This window comes from Bicyclus anynana, chromosome 8 (assembly GCF_947172395.1).
Source record: "Bicyclus anynana chromosome 8, ilBicAnyn1.1, whole genome shotgun sequence".
Taxonomy (NCBI): domain Eukaryota; kingdom Metazoa; phylum Arthropoda; class Insecta; order Lepidoptera; family Nymphalidae; genus Bicyclus; species Bicyclus anynana.
In genome coordinates this window covers 16712428-16729547 of record NC_069090.1, presented here as the reverse complement: position 1 = coordinate 16729547, position 17120 = coordinate 16712428, and the positions used below count along the sequence as shown (strand labels likewise).

Genomic DNA, 17120 nt, shown 5'->3' with positions numbered 1-17120 from the left:
AGTATGCTAATAATAAAGCAATTTTGTAAAAGTAACAGGATATCTGCGATCATTACTTTCGGAGTTACAGGGATTTTAAGGGTCAGATTTGCGGCACTGCCACGGATCCCTAAAAAACGCCCCATACAAAATGGCACGAATTAATGACGTCGTTGATTCGCTGATCGTTACATTTGTGGTTGTTTTTATTTGTGCGTTTATGTTATAGTTCATATTTTGAAAAATGTCACGTTTTATGTGAGGAAGCTAAAAATGTACGAATTTTCATCTAATTACGATAAAAGAATTTTAGTAAATTTTGAAATTTTATAATCTTATTTTGCAAACATCCATTCAATCTTTGTTTTTTACATAGTAATTAGTTTATATTGATCTATAATGATATATATGAATATATACAAACCTAGTCATCATCCTCAAATTTAAGCTAAAGAGTTTGTATGAACGCGCTAATCACCGGTACTGCTACGGTAATCTATCAGATTTGATGGATCATTTTTTGCAATTAACGAATCTTCCAAGATGTAAAAAACTTCGGACAAGTGCGAGACGGACTCACCCACCTAGGGTTTCGTACGTAGTAATATTATGTTAGATAATAATATTAGATTAACTTGATCCCTTGAGATTGTCAAAATATGCGTTTTTCGATTAATAAACCGCCGCATATAAATGTTTGATAAACAGGATGATTGATGTTTGATCAGGATGTTTGATTGATTTTTATGAGACATATGGGGAAAATAAGGTCAATATTAACTAATTCATATGTAAAAAACATAGATTGACTGGATGTTTACAAAATAAATAAGAATATAAAGTAATAAGATGAAAATTCATACAGTTTTAGCTTCCTCACGTTAAATGTGACATTTTGGCAAAAAATATCCTACTCTTCCAGTTGTCGATAAGTGTTTCAATAGGAAAAAAGTCGATCGTCAGTATTGGGCCTTACAAAAAAATTTCAAGACCGTTTTCCTCAACGGAAATTTTACATTAGTCACAGGTAAAACATTTATTCTTTAAACACAACACTGGGTTTAGCGACCAGTTATAAATAATATCTATTTAAAAAGAGAGTTAAGACTAAAATCCCTGCTTACGCCATATGGATAGATAATCTACAGTTTATACTGCGGTAATCAAAAAAGGTACACAAACTTACATAAGACTTCACTGTTGCGAATCTGTATAAAGGTCTTAGCTTATAAGATACGAGTAAACGAAAAAGCTCTCTTTCTTGACTTAGGCTATTTTGTAAAACCAACGACGATCTGCAGGCTTATTCACTATCTTTGACGTATGCTAGTTGATATATACGAAATTGAGATTCTATAAAACAAATGTCATCCGGTGCTTATTGGTGGGAAATACTGCGCGGGTGTAAAATCGTGCGTGCGGGGATGTCAGGTGCATCAGTCGTGAGTTTTTCATTCATCACTACATGCTCCTGGCCCGCACAGACCGTCGGGAGTGTTACGAACGAAGTTACCAAACTAAATGAGGTTGATACTAAAGGCCAGCAATATAGTATAATAGTGAATAGGCCAGTATATGTAATATAGTTAGTTTATTCCATATAAACTGCCTAGTTGATTTAGTAATTAGCTTATGTGGTTTCGAATCGTAACAAATCTCTAGTGTTTTACAATTATTTTAGGTCTCTTGATGGGACTAATCTGTTGCTTTTAGATCTCGATAGTTTGAGCTTCGAATTAATCTCTGTTAGCTCTATCTATCTGTAATACAGAGAGAAATAGAGACGAATTCGTAATTGACACTGTGACAAAAGCATTGTAACAGAATAGCGCTATTGATTACCACCTAGGACCGATTAGCTATATTATCACCAACTTATCACATGGCTTTACAAAAATTATGGTAAATATTATGAAAAAAGTCATAAATGAAATATTCAATAAAACGTCTTGCACGCAATACCTTTTCCTCAAAGTCTTTTCACTCCTTTAAACACGATAGGGCTTTAAAAGATATAAAAGATATTCGATTATAAGATCGCGTCTATCGAACACAAGAACTCGTGATCCACTGAGAGACTGAGAGTTGAGAATTGAGATGGCCATGTCAATATTACAGGTAAATCCTAACAACCACATCTAAACATATAGAATTGTTAAAGTAAACATCTATGATGAGATAGGTATGGCAAAAGTGTGGGGAACCCCCAAACTTGTCTTCAATACTGTACATACTAATTTAAATTAGTATCATATATCAAAAACTATCCACCTGTTGTACTATAACTATAACTAGCTGATGGCCGAGACTTTGTCCGCGTGAGTCTACACTGCGGGAACGATTTAGTTTTTTAGGCTAAAAAGAAGCCTATGTAAATTTTACCTACCTCTGTCAAATTTTATCAAATGAAATGTGCAATAGTTTTTGCATTCTGAAGAACCAACAACCAAACTTTAGCATTTCTAGTATCAATCGAAAAACAGAGTAAAAACCGAAAATCATAAAACTCCAAATATTGAAATGGGGCGACAAATGAAGAGAAAACAAAAACCAATTTTTACAATTCCTCTGTTTCTTTGTTAACACTAATTTCCAAAACTCACTTTCAAGCTTACAAACTTTGGAACAAACGGCGTTAATTAAGATCGGACGTAAAGAAACAAGAAACAAACAAACTCACAAAAAACCGTAGTCACGAGAGTTCGCACAATCACGAGTGAAGATATAAAATTTTATTAAACTCTTTTGTTCTTTTCAAAGTACTCGTATTAGTAACTCGTAAAGTACTCGTATAAATACCTAAAAACGATGAGAACAGTAAAACCGCGCACGAGGTAAATACTCGAGACGCCACACAAACAAGACTGGACGATAGTACTGACAAATATGCACTGAAGTATTACTTTAAGTCTTCTTAGAGATCAACAACCAAGGCTGATAACTTGATAATAATAAAGTAAACTGTTAATCTTATAACTAAATCATTTTCATCACATTACACTTGTGCACGAAATACATTAAGTAAAATAATATATATTCTAAAAAACAAGAAGTAAATGATATAACACGTAACGTAACGAGTAACTCCAAATTTTCTGACATAAAAATCGTTTTTCTAGCTAAAATATCTCTGACTGGGGGTTTTCATAAAAAAATAACTTGTTGTTATTATTTGCCGGAGTAAAAAGATTATCTGAGATAGAGATGGAACTTTACTACCAGAGCTATATAATAGCAGAAGAGTTTTCCACTAGCAGACGTCTGCAACTTCATCCTTAGACCTGAATTCTGCCATGTCGCATTTAGAATATATATGCTAAAGTTTAATAATAATTATATTCTCTTCACATTCTCTTAATTATTTTAATTAAACGCATGACCTGAATATGTTAAAATGCCATAAAATTATGATGCAATAAACCGAAGTAAAACTATAAGCCGCTCTTCCGTATTAATTCTCTTTGATTGTCCAATTACTCGTACATATTTATATACCACAGAGTGAGCAACTGATAAATCAACACTGACTTGCGAGTATGTGATTTTTTGCAGTTCCATGCGCAAAGCGAACAAAAAATCTTCCTCTCCGTTACAATATTGCTCCTTCTATTATTTGAACATAATAGTTGACACGATATTTCATTAGTATATTATGTAGATATTAATAAAAGTTTTAATGTCAAAATTTATTTTATTTGACTAAATCCCAAAGGACTCTGTTTAGTCAAATATCTTTTTAAATAATCTCTTTGTATTGTTGTCGTAAAATGCGTTGCTCTATACCTCGAAGTACAGGCACCTCATGTTACCATGTCTGTAATTCTGTAATTCATAACAATGCTACTGGTCTCACTCAGACTTTGTATAAGCTTTGCTCATGCATTCTTTATTTGTTTTCCTGTATACAATTGATCTTGTCCTTATTTGTTTAGTCATTTGCAGCATAACATGTAAGATATACTATTAATACGAATATTTGCCGAAGTATGTAAAACGAATGTGGACTGCTCAAATAAAATATTATAGGCAGCTATAATTTAATAAACAAGTGCCTGTTTTTTCACAAACATCAATTCTATAATCATTAAAGAGTATTGGCCCCAGTAACCCTTCATAAGAACCAAACGCGTGCGCAATGCGTGATCGCTTTTAGATTGACAAATGATAAGTGATCAAATGTTGCAATTTGATATCATGAAGTGTCGGTGATAACTTGGATAATCTTTGACATTGCTCCACGCTTGACATGCATCGATGACACGTTAATTCCTTTTGATTTTTGACACAATTTTAAAACGACTTGAACCAAGTACTATTTTTTTTGTTTACAAGTTAGCCCTTGACTACAATCTCACCTGATGGTAAGTGACGATGCAATTTAATGGAAGCGGGCTAACTTGTTAGGAGGCGAATGAAAATCCTTACACCTTTCGGCTTTTACATCGTACTGGAACGCTAAATCGCTTGGCGGTGAGCCTTTGCCGGAAAGGTGGAAACTAGCCACAGCCGAAGCCTTCCACCAGCCAGACATGGACCAATTAAGAAACCCCTCAATCGGCTCAGCCGGAGATCGAAACCAGGACCTCCGTCTTCTAAAACCATTGCACATACCACTGCGCCACGGAGGCCAACAAAAAACAAAAGTACATACAAAATCCGTGATACTATATATGCGAAAGTGAGTGTTTGTTTGTTACGCGTTTACTACTCCACCGATACTGGAACTTAGCAAAACATATTTATAAAAAAAATCAACACTTTCGTCCAGAAAATAGTATTAGTGTTCACGGAGGATCGAAATAAATTTGATGAATACGTATGATCAAAGCTGCGGGCATTTACAATGATTTTCTCATGCACTTCCTTGGAAGCTGTTTTATGGTCTTATCTTCTATCCATAATAACTACTATATTATGTCTCTATTTGTTACATTTTACGCAAAACACAGAATCTGAAGCAATTTTGATGAATTTTGGTATTTAATGGTGGACATTATTAGTCTACTTATTATCACAAAAATTATGAAAGCCATAAAGAAGAATTGAATTGAATTTAATCACAAAAATTAAACATAAAGAGGGTAAATTGATAAGCGATGAAACTACGTGTGAAACCCTTTTTTTAAATTTATTTTCTTGAAAATTATTTCCTTTTTTTTTAATTGGGACTTATTTAACAAGAAGGCGAGCGAAGTTGTAGACATAACTACTTGATCAGGAAAATAATGTTATTGTAATTATTGTGATATTGAGCCAAATGGAAACGACCTTTGTCTGATTAGATACGGCCTAAAACCAACTTTAGTTATGACGACCATATATTTTAACCGACTTCAAAAAAAAAAGGAAAAGGAGAAGGTTCTCAATTCGACGCATATTTTACAATTATTTTATCTTAAAAGTAATTTTATCGTATTTAACAGCGGGTAACAGCTTAAGCAAGCAGCAAGAGTTATTATTTTTAAACGTTTAATTAAAAAATGGTCCAAATATCTCAGACCAAGTATTTCGTCTGAGCTAGATATATTTATTTAATAGATTTATTTTTTATACAAACTGACAAAAAACTACTACACTACTACAAAATGATACTTATATAGTAAGGGATTTACCAAGTCGGAGTTGTAATCTTGATTACGAGCTAAGTCAGCAATATAAGACTATTTACTTTTTATTCAAATTAAAACCATAAAAACCAAGGTTAAACGAATTAAACACAATAGCAAGCTTAATTACTTTGTTCTCGTTTAAAAAATTGAAATGCAAAGATACTCGTACTTTTGACATAATAACTAATTGATAGTGGATTAATAGAGATGTAACGCATAATTAACCGAAATATCGATTGTTTATTCTTTCTCGGAAAGCTGTGTATATAATGACACTAACGTAAAATTATACCAGACTCATGAATAATGAACACGCACTCGTAAATAATAAAATCGTGTCGGCATTTATTACACCACCATCATTTACACCAGTAGGCATGTAATTCTAAATTATTTTTCACCAAGATTTTCATGCCTTTTTTAACCTGTAGTTCATGATAATTAGTCAAGTACGTAGTTAAGAATTACCTTACAATAATGTGTGTAATGGGCAGGCCTTTAATAATATTGATAATAATAAATTAATGTTTATAATTGAATTATAAACGTGCGAGTTACTCTATCTACATTTTTACTACTAAACAAATATTGATAAACTTTGGCATACAAGAGATAGATTAGGCTATTAGGCAAACTTTTGTCACGAAAATAAAACTTAATAGAGCCGAATATTTCCAACGGATAATTACTCAACTTAAGAATATGAAGTATGTATTTAAAGAACACTAAAAAGCTAATTAAACGAAGATGTGGGCAACAGTTAGTAATTAATAATTATTAGTAGACATAGATTAGTGTCACGGATCTCTTTACCACTTCTAAATGAACTACCTAGATAGTTACGTGAATTTTAATAAAAGACGATTGAGGAAAACTGAGAAACGACTACGACTAATCGCATGACGAACGAAACGAGGACAACACATAAAATGTACCATAAAGACAAGTTTGTTGTACTTACTATAGGTAAGTACAACAATTTTGAGGAAATTTTGATTACTTACTTTTAGTCCAGTAATTTTGTGTGAAAAAATGTGTGAATGCATACTAGTCGCTTACTCAGCGCTTAAATCCGAAAACCTTTAATTTTACAGAAAAACTGCAAAAGAAATTTTTTTGAGGAACAATTTTTATAATGACCTCTATTGACTTTCAAGCAATAAATAGGTCCGAAAAAATAAGTCGCGAAATATTGGCAAAAAACTGATTTACGCGACCTTTTGACCTTTTTTAGCCGGCACGACATCATGTCGATTTTTCACATCTTTATAATAACATCGTAATAAAGGTGTATACAAAAATTCACTAGGAAATTTCCCCAGATAAAACCTAAAACGACTGGACTATTTGCGCAAAGTGTGCTCGCAGCTTTAATTGGGAGAACTGAAGAATAGTTTCGTGTATTATTGTTTTCGATAGCGCGTGTAATGCAATCAAAAATTGTTAGTATTTATAATGATTACATTTTATACGTAATTTTTTGTTATTTTCTACGGGATATCATGACAAATCATGTCTCCAGTCGCCAGACCCTTGGCTTCATAGCAACCCTTTTAGAGGGGTCATCGCAATCCTGTGTGAGTGGAGAAAGGGGCCATAATTTTTCATATTATGTCGAGGTAAATGTTAAAAATAAATACTTGGATGATTGAGAATTTAGACCTTCAAGGGTCCACCTGCTATCTTCCAAAATCACAGCTCGGACTCCATAAATTGGCTCTAATAGTTACTTATAGTAGGAGCATAGACTGACAAACCACTACAAAAAAATGAGGTGTATCTGGCTATCTCAGGCTCTAAGTACATAACGTTAACGTGCAAACAAACTTGTCAAGAAAGAAAATAATGTATCTGTTCATAAACTTAACTAATAATAACATTTTTGTAGACGAGGTATGTAATGAGGTATTTACTAGTTATTACAGGTAACCCATTTAGCTAATTTGCGACCTTCGTATTATGTAAATTTGCTAAAAAATTTCGTCAGTTGCGTGAGTAATTAAGTGCTTAATATTATATTATTTTAATTAAGTACATATAATATAGATATCGAGTTTACTAATTACAAGAGTTTGTTAACCTCATAATAATTATTTCAACCGTATAAAACAGGATGACTAAAATAAGATGAAAAAATAAGAAGAACTGAGATATTTCCGTATCTGTTCATCAGAGCACGGCTTGCTACAAAGGTGGTGGGACAAGCACGAAAGCTGCCAGAGGTTAAACTCGAAGTATCGCTCTGCAAGACCGAGATCCAGTGACTGTCGAATCTCTCCTTGAAACGATACGTAACGTAATTACTAATGATAAATAGAACAATTTGTGAGACACCTATTCTGCGGAAATAGGAACTGCCGCCACATTGGTATCACACCGTCAAGCTGTTTTAAAAAATTCATTATTTAGTATGAGAATTTAAAAAATGTGTAAATGACAATATACCTACTTACTAGACACTGTTTGAAGTGTAATAAAAGTTCAAATCATTTCTTGTATTTAACCGCCGATTTTATTTCAAATGGAAGTGAGAATATTAATACATTTAAAAATAATGTATTAATTTACCTACACTCGCTATTTACCTACCTACGAAGTTATATCATGAAAAAAAATATGTTTAGGTAAATTTAGGTACCTTTTATTGCATTTTAATGTTGAAAAATATAATATCGATATCTTTCATAATATTCTACACACAGCACTATAATATTACGAATTAAAGAATATCAAAATAATCATAGGTGCCAATACTTTTTTAAAGGCGCATTTAGTTTATTACATAAATTGAAACTAACTATAATTAAGTATCTACATTTCATCGAAGGTTATAAATAAATAATGGAGAATTCGCGTAACTTACAACGTAAATTTTTCATGGTATTTATTTTCTGACACTTAACTATTAAATTATGAAATCTTATCCATAGTTCATTTAATATTTTCTTGTTTCACAAGAATTATAAACATATCGTTCCGTCCAATAACAATAAAAACATAACCTAAAACACATCACTATCACAAACTGTCAAATAAGTACTGAATTGAAATAAAGGTCAAATGAATCAAACAGCTGATCGCAGTAGAAAAATGTTCTTCTATTTATTATCAAAATTACTACCATGGTGCGCATTTAACAATACGAAACGTAGATGAAAGAATCAAGTTTACAAAATACTCTAATTGAAAATTGATACAAAATAATATTACGATAAAGGTAAAGATTTTTCTATTTATTAACGAAAATAAATACCAATTTAAGTGTACAATGTATTCCAAACAGAAGTCTTTTTTTTACTGTAGCAACATTTAACACATAACAAATGTCAGTCATTGTCAAATGTCAATGTCATTTGTCAATTACGAAACGACAATATTTGTGAATTGTGTCCTCCTTTTAAAATTTTAAATTAAATCTAAATTCAAAAACTAAAATGGTAAAATTAAAAAATTTATAAATTTGTGACCAATTAAGCGAAGTGCCTTGAGTTCATGAGTTAAAATAGTACAGTTCCCCATACATATTATGCTGAGACCTGAGTTACTTGAACAGAGGAGAAAAACTTCGGCTGATCTAACTGTTACCTAACAAGTTACGAATGTTTGCTTAAAAATTTGATAATTATCTAACTCGAATTTAGTGCTGATGTAAGTTAGCTGAGCATTGAAGATGTGTTATCTATAATGAGATAAAAATCATCACTTTGTACGAAATTTATTCTTCGAAATACTCCAATGCAAGTCAAGACGATGGCTGAAGGAGAAAAGGATTTCTTTCGTGACACTTGGGTGAGATTTATTGGTAAGTTATATTTACTAAATTGGCCTTGTAGGGCACTAGTTTTCCTATCACCAAATACACACCCATCTGTCTGTCTGTCTGTTACCTGTTCACAGCTAAACTGATCAAAATGAATTTTGGTATAATGGTAAATGGGACCTTGGAGCAAAACATATAATACTTTTTGACCCTAAAATAAAAATAAAAGGGGGTGAAATAGGAGTTGAAAGTTTGTATGGAAAGTCCTTCATTTATAGAGTTACAGTTTTAAAAATTTGTTCATAAATAAAAATAAAATACAAAATATAAGGTGTATCAAGAATTTTTAAAATTCAACCCTTATAGTGGTGTAATAGGGGTTTAAAAAAACCACATACCAGAAAATGCAATTATGATCGACCATCGTTATGTGGGCCAATTACATCAAGCAGGTAACATGGGGTGCCAGGATGCACAGGGCTCAAGACTATGGTGTTCAGAGGTCTTTAAAAGAGGCCTTATATAATTATCAGCTGATTGACATCCACATGATGTCCATCAGCTGATAATTATGATAATAATGTTGCATATAAACTATCAAGGAATGGGTAGAATAAACTTGGATCTATTCCTTCTTATCTTACACTGCATCATCATTTAACATGAGGTGAGATCTCAATCAAATGCCATAAGCTAAGTTGTTAATAAATAACAAAAATATCACTCACCCTTCATCGCTTTTAATGTAGTGATCACTGAACAGATCCATGGTTGCAGGCTACTCCAACGAGGTTGGGGAGTCGTTCCGTCCAGTGGTACCGGTCAAGGTGGTGAGAGCTACCTACGGCGTGGCCTTCGCATATGTCCTGGCTGACACTGCAGACAAGAGTTGGAAGATGTATAAAGTAAGAGCTTTTTTTTTAATAAAGGAAGAAGAAGCTACTGTTGTAGTTAAAATCATTATCAATTGCTTATTGCAAGCTTATTATAATAGAACTAAGTACTTATATGACGGCCGCGTGGTGCAGTGGGTAGTGACCCTGCTTTCTAGATCCACGGCCGTGGGTTCGATTTCCACAACTGGAAAATATTTGTGTGATGAGCATGGGTGTTTTCCAGTGTCTGTGTGTATTAATACATTATATAAGTATTTATATGTAGTATATAATTGTATATTAATATTATAATATCAACTATCTTAGCACCCATAACACAAGCTACTCTGTATGCTTACTTTGGGGCTAGATAGTGATGTGTATTGTTTAAGTATATTTATTTATTTTATTTATTATTTATATTTATATCTTTATTCAAAAGCTATTTAACAGAGCGCACTCAAAGAATCAAAATTGAAAACTATTGCAGTAATGATATTAATATTACTTATGGTGTTCCCCAAGGAAGTGTGCTTGGACCTACTTTATTTTTAATATATATTAACGATTTGTGTAACCTCAAGATTGTTAATGCTAAAATTTTCGCCTATGCAGATGACACTGCTGTTGTCTTTACTGGCAACACTTGGGATGATGTTCGCAGACATGCTGAGACTGGTCTAGCTAAAATTTCCATGTGGCTTAACAATAACCTCTTGACCCTTAATGCTGAAAAATCTAATTATATATGTTTTTCTCTTTGTGAGCGGTCACTTCCAGCGCAATTTGGCATAACTATTCACTCTTGTCTGCAGAATAATGAGTTTTGTGACTGCCCAACATTGAAGGAAGTCCAAACTGTTAAGTATCTCGGAGTAATGTTAGACCACAGACTTAATTGGTTTGCGCATATTGAATTAGTATCTTGCAGAATTAGGAAACTCATTTGGATTTTCAAAATCTTAAGACATATAGCTTCTAAGAAGCTTCTAAACACAGTCTATCTAGCTTTGGCTCAATCTATAATAAGTTATTGTATACCAGTCTGGGGTGGAGCGGCAAAGATAAGGTTTCTAGCTGTTGAGAGAGCTCAACGCTCACTTCTAAAGGTTATGCTCTCCAAACCTTATAGATATCCTACAACTAATTTATATGCTGAGTGCGAGTTGCTTTCAGTTAGAAAATTATATATATTGCACACTGTGTTGAGGAAACATAAATCGTTGGCATTTACACCACTCAAACTACGCAAAAGGCGTAAAGATGTTGTAGTGCAAACCACTCGGGCTAGAACCTATTTTGCTAAAAAACAGTTCTGTCTACAATCTGATGTTTTATATAATAAGATAAATAAAAAACTCGGAATATACCCAATAATAAATAAGGAGTGCAAGAAAACAGTTATTAAATATTTATCGTCACTGAATTATGAAGAAGTAGAATCCTTATTAAAACTTATATCCTGAAAAACACACACTCACACACTCACACACACACACACACACACACACACACACGCACACACACACCAACACACACATGTGAAACAATCTATTATAATAATTTTGTAAAGATTATTTATTTATTATTATTAATATTCATTTAGAATCTGATATTTCTGTACTGTACTAGCTATGGAAGAGCGGAGCCTTCTAATACAGAGGTAGTTTTACTACTCCTAAAAGAAGGTTCCAAACTCGCACTAACTTATGTAAATTTAGAAAGTGAAATAAACGATTTTTATTTTTATTTTTTTATTTTTATTTATGTGATTCTAAGGTTATTTTTTATTAATTTATAGAAAGGCGGAGGACCAAAAAAAGTGTTATTAGAGACAGGCGATGCACTAATATGGCAGACATTGGCATCTGTGGCTATCCCGGGATTGGTTATAAACAGGTACTTATAGATTTTACAGTAAGTATATAAGATGATAAAAAAACAAACTCAATTCATTCTAGTGAAATTAAGTTTTTTTCTTTTCCTACATTCAATGCTTATAAAATTCCATTCAGCCTTTTAATCTTTTATACATAAATTACTATTCTGCTCATATGCTTGATGATAGTTTGAGTACTTAAAGCTAAAAACTCAAGTAAACTGAACTGCTCTGATAGTTATTTCTTTTGCCATTATAATTGCTATTTTATACAAGTAGGCGCTCAGTTAACTTACTAATTAACTGTGATCTTAGATTTAGTAATCCAAGATAATAGACATTCATATCGGCTCATTAGGGTTCCATACTCAAATATTACCAACACTACTGTCTGTCCATCCATCCATACATCACCAGGGTGTATCTCATGAACTGTGATAAATAGACAGTTAAAATTTTCACAGGTAATTTACTTGTTGTTCTGTTGCTACTATAACAACAAATACTAAAAACAGAACAAAAAACATTTTAGGGCTATTTTTTGCTGTTTTAGAGATAACTAGCGGACGCTTGCGACTCTGTTTGTGTGAAACTCTTCATTTACAAATGCAAGGTCTAATTTATCCAAATTGGTTCACTGGTTTAGCCGTGAAAGATAACAGACAGACAGACAGACAAACAGGCTTACTTTCGCATTTATAATATTAGTATGGATGAGTGCCAACCATGGTGCGCGCACGCTCGCACTTAACCGGTTTTAATAATTTCATTGATTAGCATTAAGAGATATACAGATTAATACATACATAAAACGTGCACATTTAAAAAAGCATGCACAGTTAAAAAAAATATTAATTTTTGTTTTCTGTTATCTTTGTTTGAACATTACTTATAAAGATGATATTATATTTCAGAATATGCCACTACACGCTAAGGTATCTTGAGAAGAAAGCGCCAAAAATACCGCACACCCCACGGAAGATGGCAGCCGTGGCTGTCGGCCTGGTCTCCATACCCGCCATAGTGTACCCCATAGACCTGGGTGTCACGCTCCTGATGAACGCCACATACAGGAAATGGTATCACACGTAACGATGGTATTGTTTAAGTGGGAGGTAGAGGTAGAGGTAAGAACCATTCTTATATAGAGATTCAATTGAAAGGTCTGCTGAAAAAAAAATATCTGGATGACTGGCTTGGAGTTTTTGGAGTCTACTCCTTAAGAATCGATTTTTCATATATAGCCCCCGCTATTAAAAAATATGGGAAGTAAAATTCCATGAACGGATGACAGCGTTACGTTTTTTGTGCGTAACCTATTCTGCGCACCTTTACCGTGCGCTGCCGCCAACAGCGTGCACGCCGCGGACTGCTGCTCCTCGTTTGCGCACCTTTCACTTTTCAGGCGTATTAAGACGTACATAATGTATGCTGCGAGGCAACATGCACCTATTTAGACAGTCGATCTGAAAGAGTTTCTTTTTTTTTGGTTGGAAAAGTACTAATATTTTTGGTGATCAACATCCAGGGTATTAGTGGTACTTTGTTTATGGCTTACAATATGCTGAAAGTTTGTCAGTCCATGCTCATACCATACTAATAAGTATGATAGTTAACTATGGATTGTGGTGGCTTTGAGAGCAGGTTTCAAGGGTCCAAACCCTCAACCGTCCAAGTTTTTTTTTTATATTTCCTACAGAATTTAAAAATCAAAATGCATCTTTAATTTAATGACAGACAGGCAGACATTTTTTTTATAAAGAAATGGTTTTAGCGTTACCTCTAATTCCCACGAATGTTATTTTTTGAAATTAGATTTGTTGTCTATGGTTTAGCAACCATCTTGGATTCGTCTTCTTTGGATTCGATGGTTTATATCGACAAATCATATATAAAAGCCAGTTACAAAAATGTAATTTATTTTGTGATAATGCCATTTTGTTTAAAATTTTTTATATTCGTTTTTAGTGTCAAACACATAAAACTAAAATGATTACCAAGGGTTGCATTCCAATATATTTATTATTTCTTGGCTGATTTATTAATCAAACAATTAATTAATTATATAAGGAACAGCTGGTATTGCTTATAAATTATTGTACACTAATTTATCAACAAATCGCAAATAAAACGCCTGACTGAAAAGTTATAATAATTTCAGTATTACTAGAATTTATCGCTTTGGAAAGAAAACAAGAATTTGAAAATAAAAAAGCATAAAAACAACATTTTCAATAATAAAAAAGGTCCTTTTCACAAATACCCTACTAAGCCCCATTCGTCGTCATCAACCCATATTCGGCTCACTGCTGAGCTCGAGTCTCCTCTCAGAATGAGAGGGGTTAGGCCAATAGTCCACCACGCTGGCCCAATGCGGATTGGCAGACTTCACACACGCAGAGAATGAAGATAATTCTCTGGTATGCAGGTTTCCTCACGATGTTTTCCTTCACCGATTGAGACACGTGATATTTAATTTCTTAAAATGCACACAACTGAAAAGTTGGAGGTGCATGCCCCGGACAGGATCCGAACCCACACCCTCCAGAATCGGAGGCAGAGGTCATTTCCACTGGGCTATCACTGCTCTCCCCCCATTCGCACGAGAGTTTTTTTAACGGACGTTAAAATACAACAAATGCATTCTCAAGTTTTATGTTAACACGACAGCGTTTTTAAAACACGACACTTTTTTTCGAGCAGTTATTTTCAATTTTGGACGTTGGTAATAGACATTCATTTAACTTCATACTAAATTTGAACGTGCGAATGAGGGCTTACTGTTCTGTGTGCCTAGTGGGAGTTTTCAATATTTTCACACTGTTACTATCGCGTTGAAGTAAACGCGATTTTATATAGAATTGAAACAGTGTGCAGTGGCTACTAGATGGCGCTGTTTCTATTCCTAAGAAATTCACGTTTACGTTAACGCGATAGGAACAGTATCAAACTGCTACTAGGCCCTCTGTTTAGTAATAGGGGGGCGGGAGGGCCGTGACCACCCCTCACCTTAACCTCAAAACATAAGCTACCTCTCCTAGTATTATTGAATAAAAATGTTAAGCAGGCGAAAAAGTAGGAATAATTAGATCTGCTTAGATAGATAAATATTGCTTGAAGATGCTTTAGAACTGTAACAAATGTATTGTGAAAGTATTGTGAAAAAACAAACACTTTAGTGTAGGCCATATAACAAGAAAGACATAATTATTAGAATTACAAAAGACACGCACAATAGGCGGTCTTATAGAAGCGTTTGTTCTGGTGTGCGGCTTAGACTAGATTTAATAAATTAAAGTTTGTAGCTCATTAAAGCCACCTCGCACCCATCCTATCGCCTCCCCTCATGTCATATTGCGAGCGAGGCGCTCCGCTTACACTAATAAGCTGATGTTGATGTAGTGTACGTATGGCCATAGCAGTTCATATCAAAAATACTGCTCTCAGTATTATATTGTTAATCTGTGCTAACAGCAAATCTGGTAATAGGTGGCGGTGGCGATATTAATTAGTCAATTTGCTGAATGAGTTCGGGCGTAGAATATTTGTCTAAAATAGACATGGCGTAGTATTAAAAGATTACAGAGCATGGAAAATATAGTATTAAATTATTGATAAAAATATGATGTATTGATAGTTACTGATTGATTGTGTTATCGACATTATGCAATTATTTAAGAGTTAAAAATTTGTATGTTTATCGAACAAACTTATTATAACTCCAATTGCTAATGGTTGAAAGATGATATTCAATTATCCAAGTTTTATAATATAGTTTTTGGAAATATATTTTTGTAATGAGTCATAATATTCCTATTCGTCAGAATATTTAGCGAATACATTTTTATAAATTGTGTACATTTAAAATATTAAATAGGCATTTGCTATGGGTTAAAATAGGCATTTGCATGGACCATGGTAAAACACTCTGCTACCAATCATACAAGCAGGTTCGGACTGTCCGCGATATCTAGTTATGTATACGTCCGTGAATTTAGTAGTATGTTAACTACATCAATAAGTTACGCCATCTAGTAAAATCTCGCTGTATTGTTCATATATTCAAATAATTAATTTGTTTATGCATGATTTATTTACTCTTAAAAGTTCTTTACCTGATCAAGTATTTTAGTTGTATTACTTTCTACATGAATACTCAAATATGTATTAGCAATATAATTGCACAATTTACGTCGCCTGAATATCAAATGTTCTAGTTGATTATGTTATTCAAAATGTATTATAGATTATAAGAGATTTATTAAAATTATTGTTGACTAAATTTGGTGTGTTTTTGTAGTTTAACTTTAAGGGAACACAGCAACGCTGTTTATTGGCAGAAATAAACATGGCGGTAGTACTTCCCCCGAACTAACACTTTCACAAAACTCTAGTACCTACTGGGAAATATCATCACATTGATCCGCACAATTTAAATCATTAAACCACACGATAGCGACATCGAGCGAAGCTGACTGCGCTCGGTGGTAAGTAAGTGACAACCTTAGGTTGTATCAACTTATTACGCTGAAGGTTGATATATTTATTAGGTAAGTATGTTAGACTCATTCAGTAAGATAAGATGATAAAATAGGTAAAATTAATACTTATCAAAATAATAAGATACTTATTACAAGTAAGTTAAACGTGGTAGACCGTAGAGCTATTTTATTATGATACTAGCGAACGCCCGCGACTTCGACCGCGTGGAAATCAATGTTAAGTTTCAACCCCTTTTTCACAACTTTAAAGGTTGAATTTTAAAATTTATTGAATCACATTATATTTCGTATATTTTTTATGATTTATGGACAAATTTTTATAACTGTAACTTTAAAAATTAAGGACTTTCCATACAAACTTTCAACCTCTGTTTCACCACCTTCTGATTTAATTTTTGCAACAAAAAGTATCCTATCACCTTCTCCGTACTATGGTCTTAAATCGTGCCAAGTTACATTTGAATTCATTCAGTAGTTTCAGCGTGCTCAAGAGTACGAACAGACAGACAGACAAGA

General features: G+C 33.3%; 2 protein-coding genes across 6 annotated transcripts in view; one reads left to right on the top strand and one right to left on the bottom strand.

The window, feature by feature from the left end:
- Positions 1–17120, bottom strand: part of LOC112045914 (prestin) — a 51357-nt gene that overhangs the window by 30935 nt on the left and 3302 nt on the right. Inside the window, exon 2 of one of the 4 annotated variants that reach the window (XM_052883189.1) lies at positions 10077–10224. In XM_052883189.1, coding sequence (XP_052739149.1) covers positions 10077–10117 — 41 coding nt within the window. In that variant the 5' untranslated portion in view covers positions 10118–10224. Of the gene's footprint in view, positions 1–2778; positions 2847–8451; positions 8609–10076; positions 10225–17120 lie in introns of those variants that run through there. The other 3 variants (XM_052883186.1, XM_052883188.1, XM_052883187.1) reach the window with 3 other exon arrangements.
- LOC112045915 (mitochondrial fission process protein 1) lies at positions 8946–16384 on the top strand. Of its 2 annotated transcripts, none has more exons than XM_024082301.2 (4): positions 8946–9390; positions 10126–10253; positions 12025–12122; positions 13017–16384. In XM_024082301.2, exons 1-4 carry the CDS (start codon positions 9324–9326, stop codon positions 13192–13194), a joined length of 471 nt encoding a protein of 156 aa, XP_023938069.1. In that variant the 5' UTR covers positions 8946–9323; the 3' UTR covers positions 13195–16384. The 2 variants fall into 2 exon arrangements, with proteins under 2 accessions (XP_023938069.1, XP_023938070.1); XM_024082302.2 differs by having other exon boundaries at positions 10112–10253.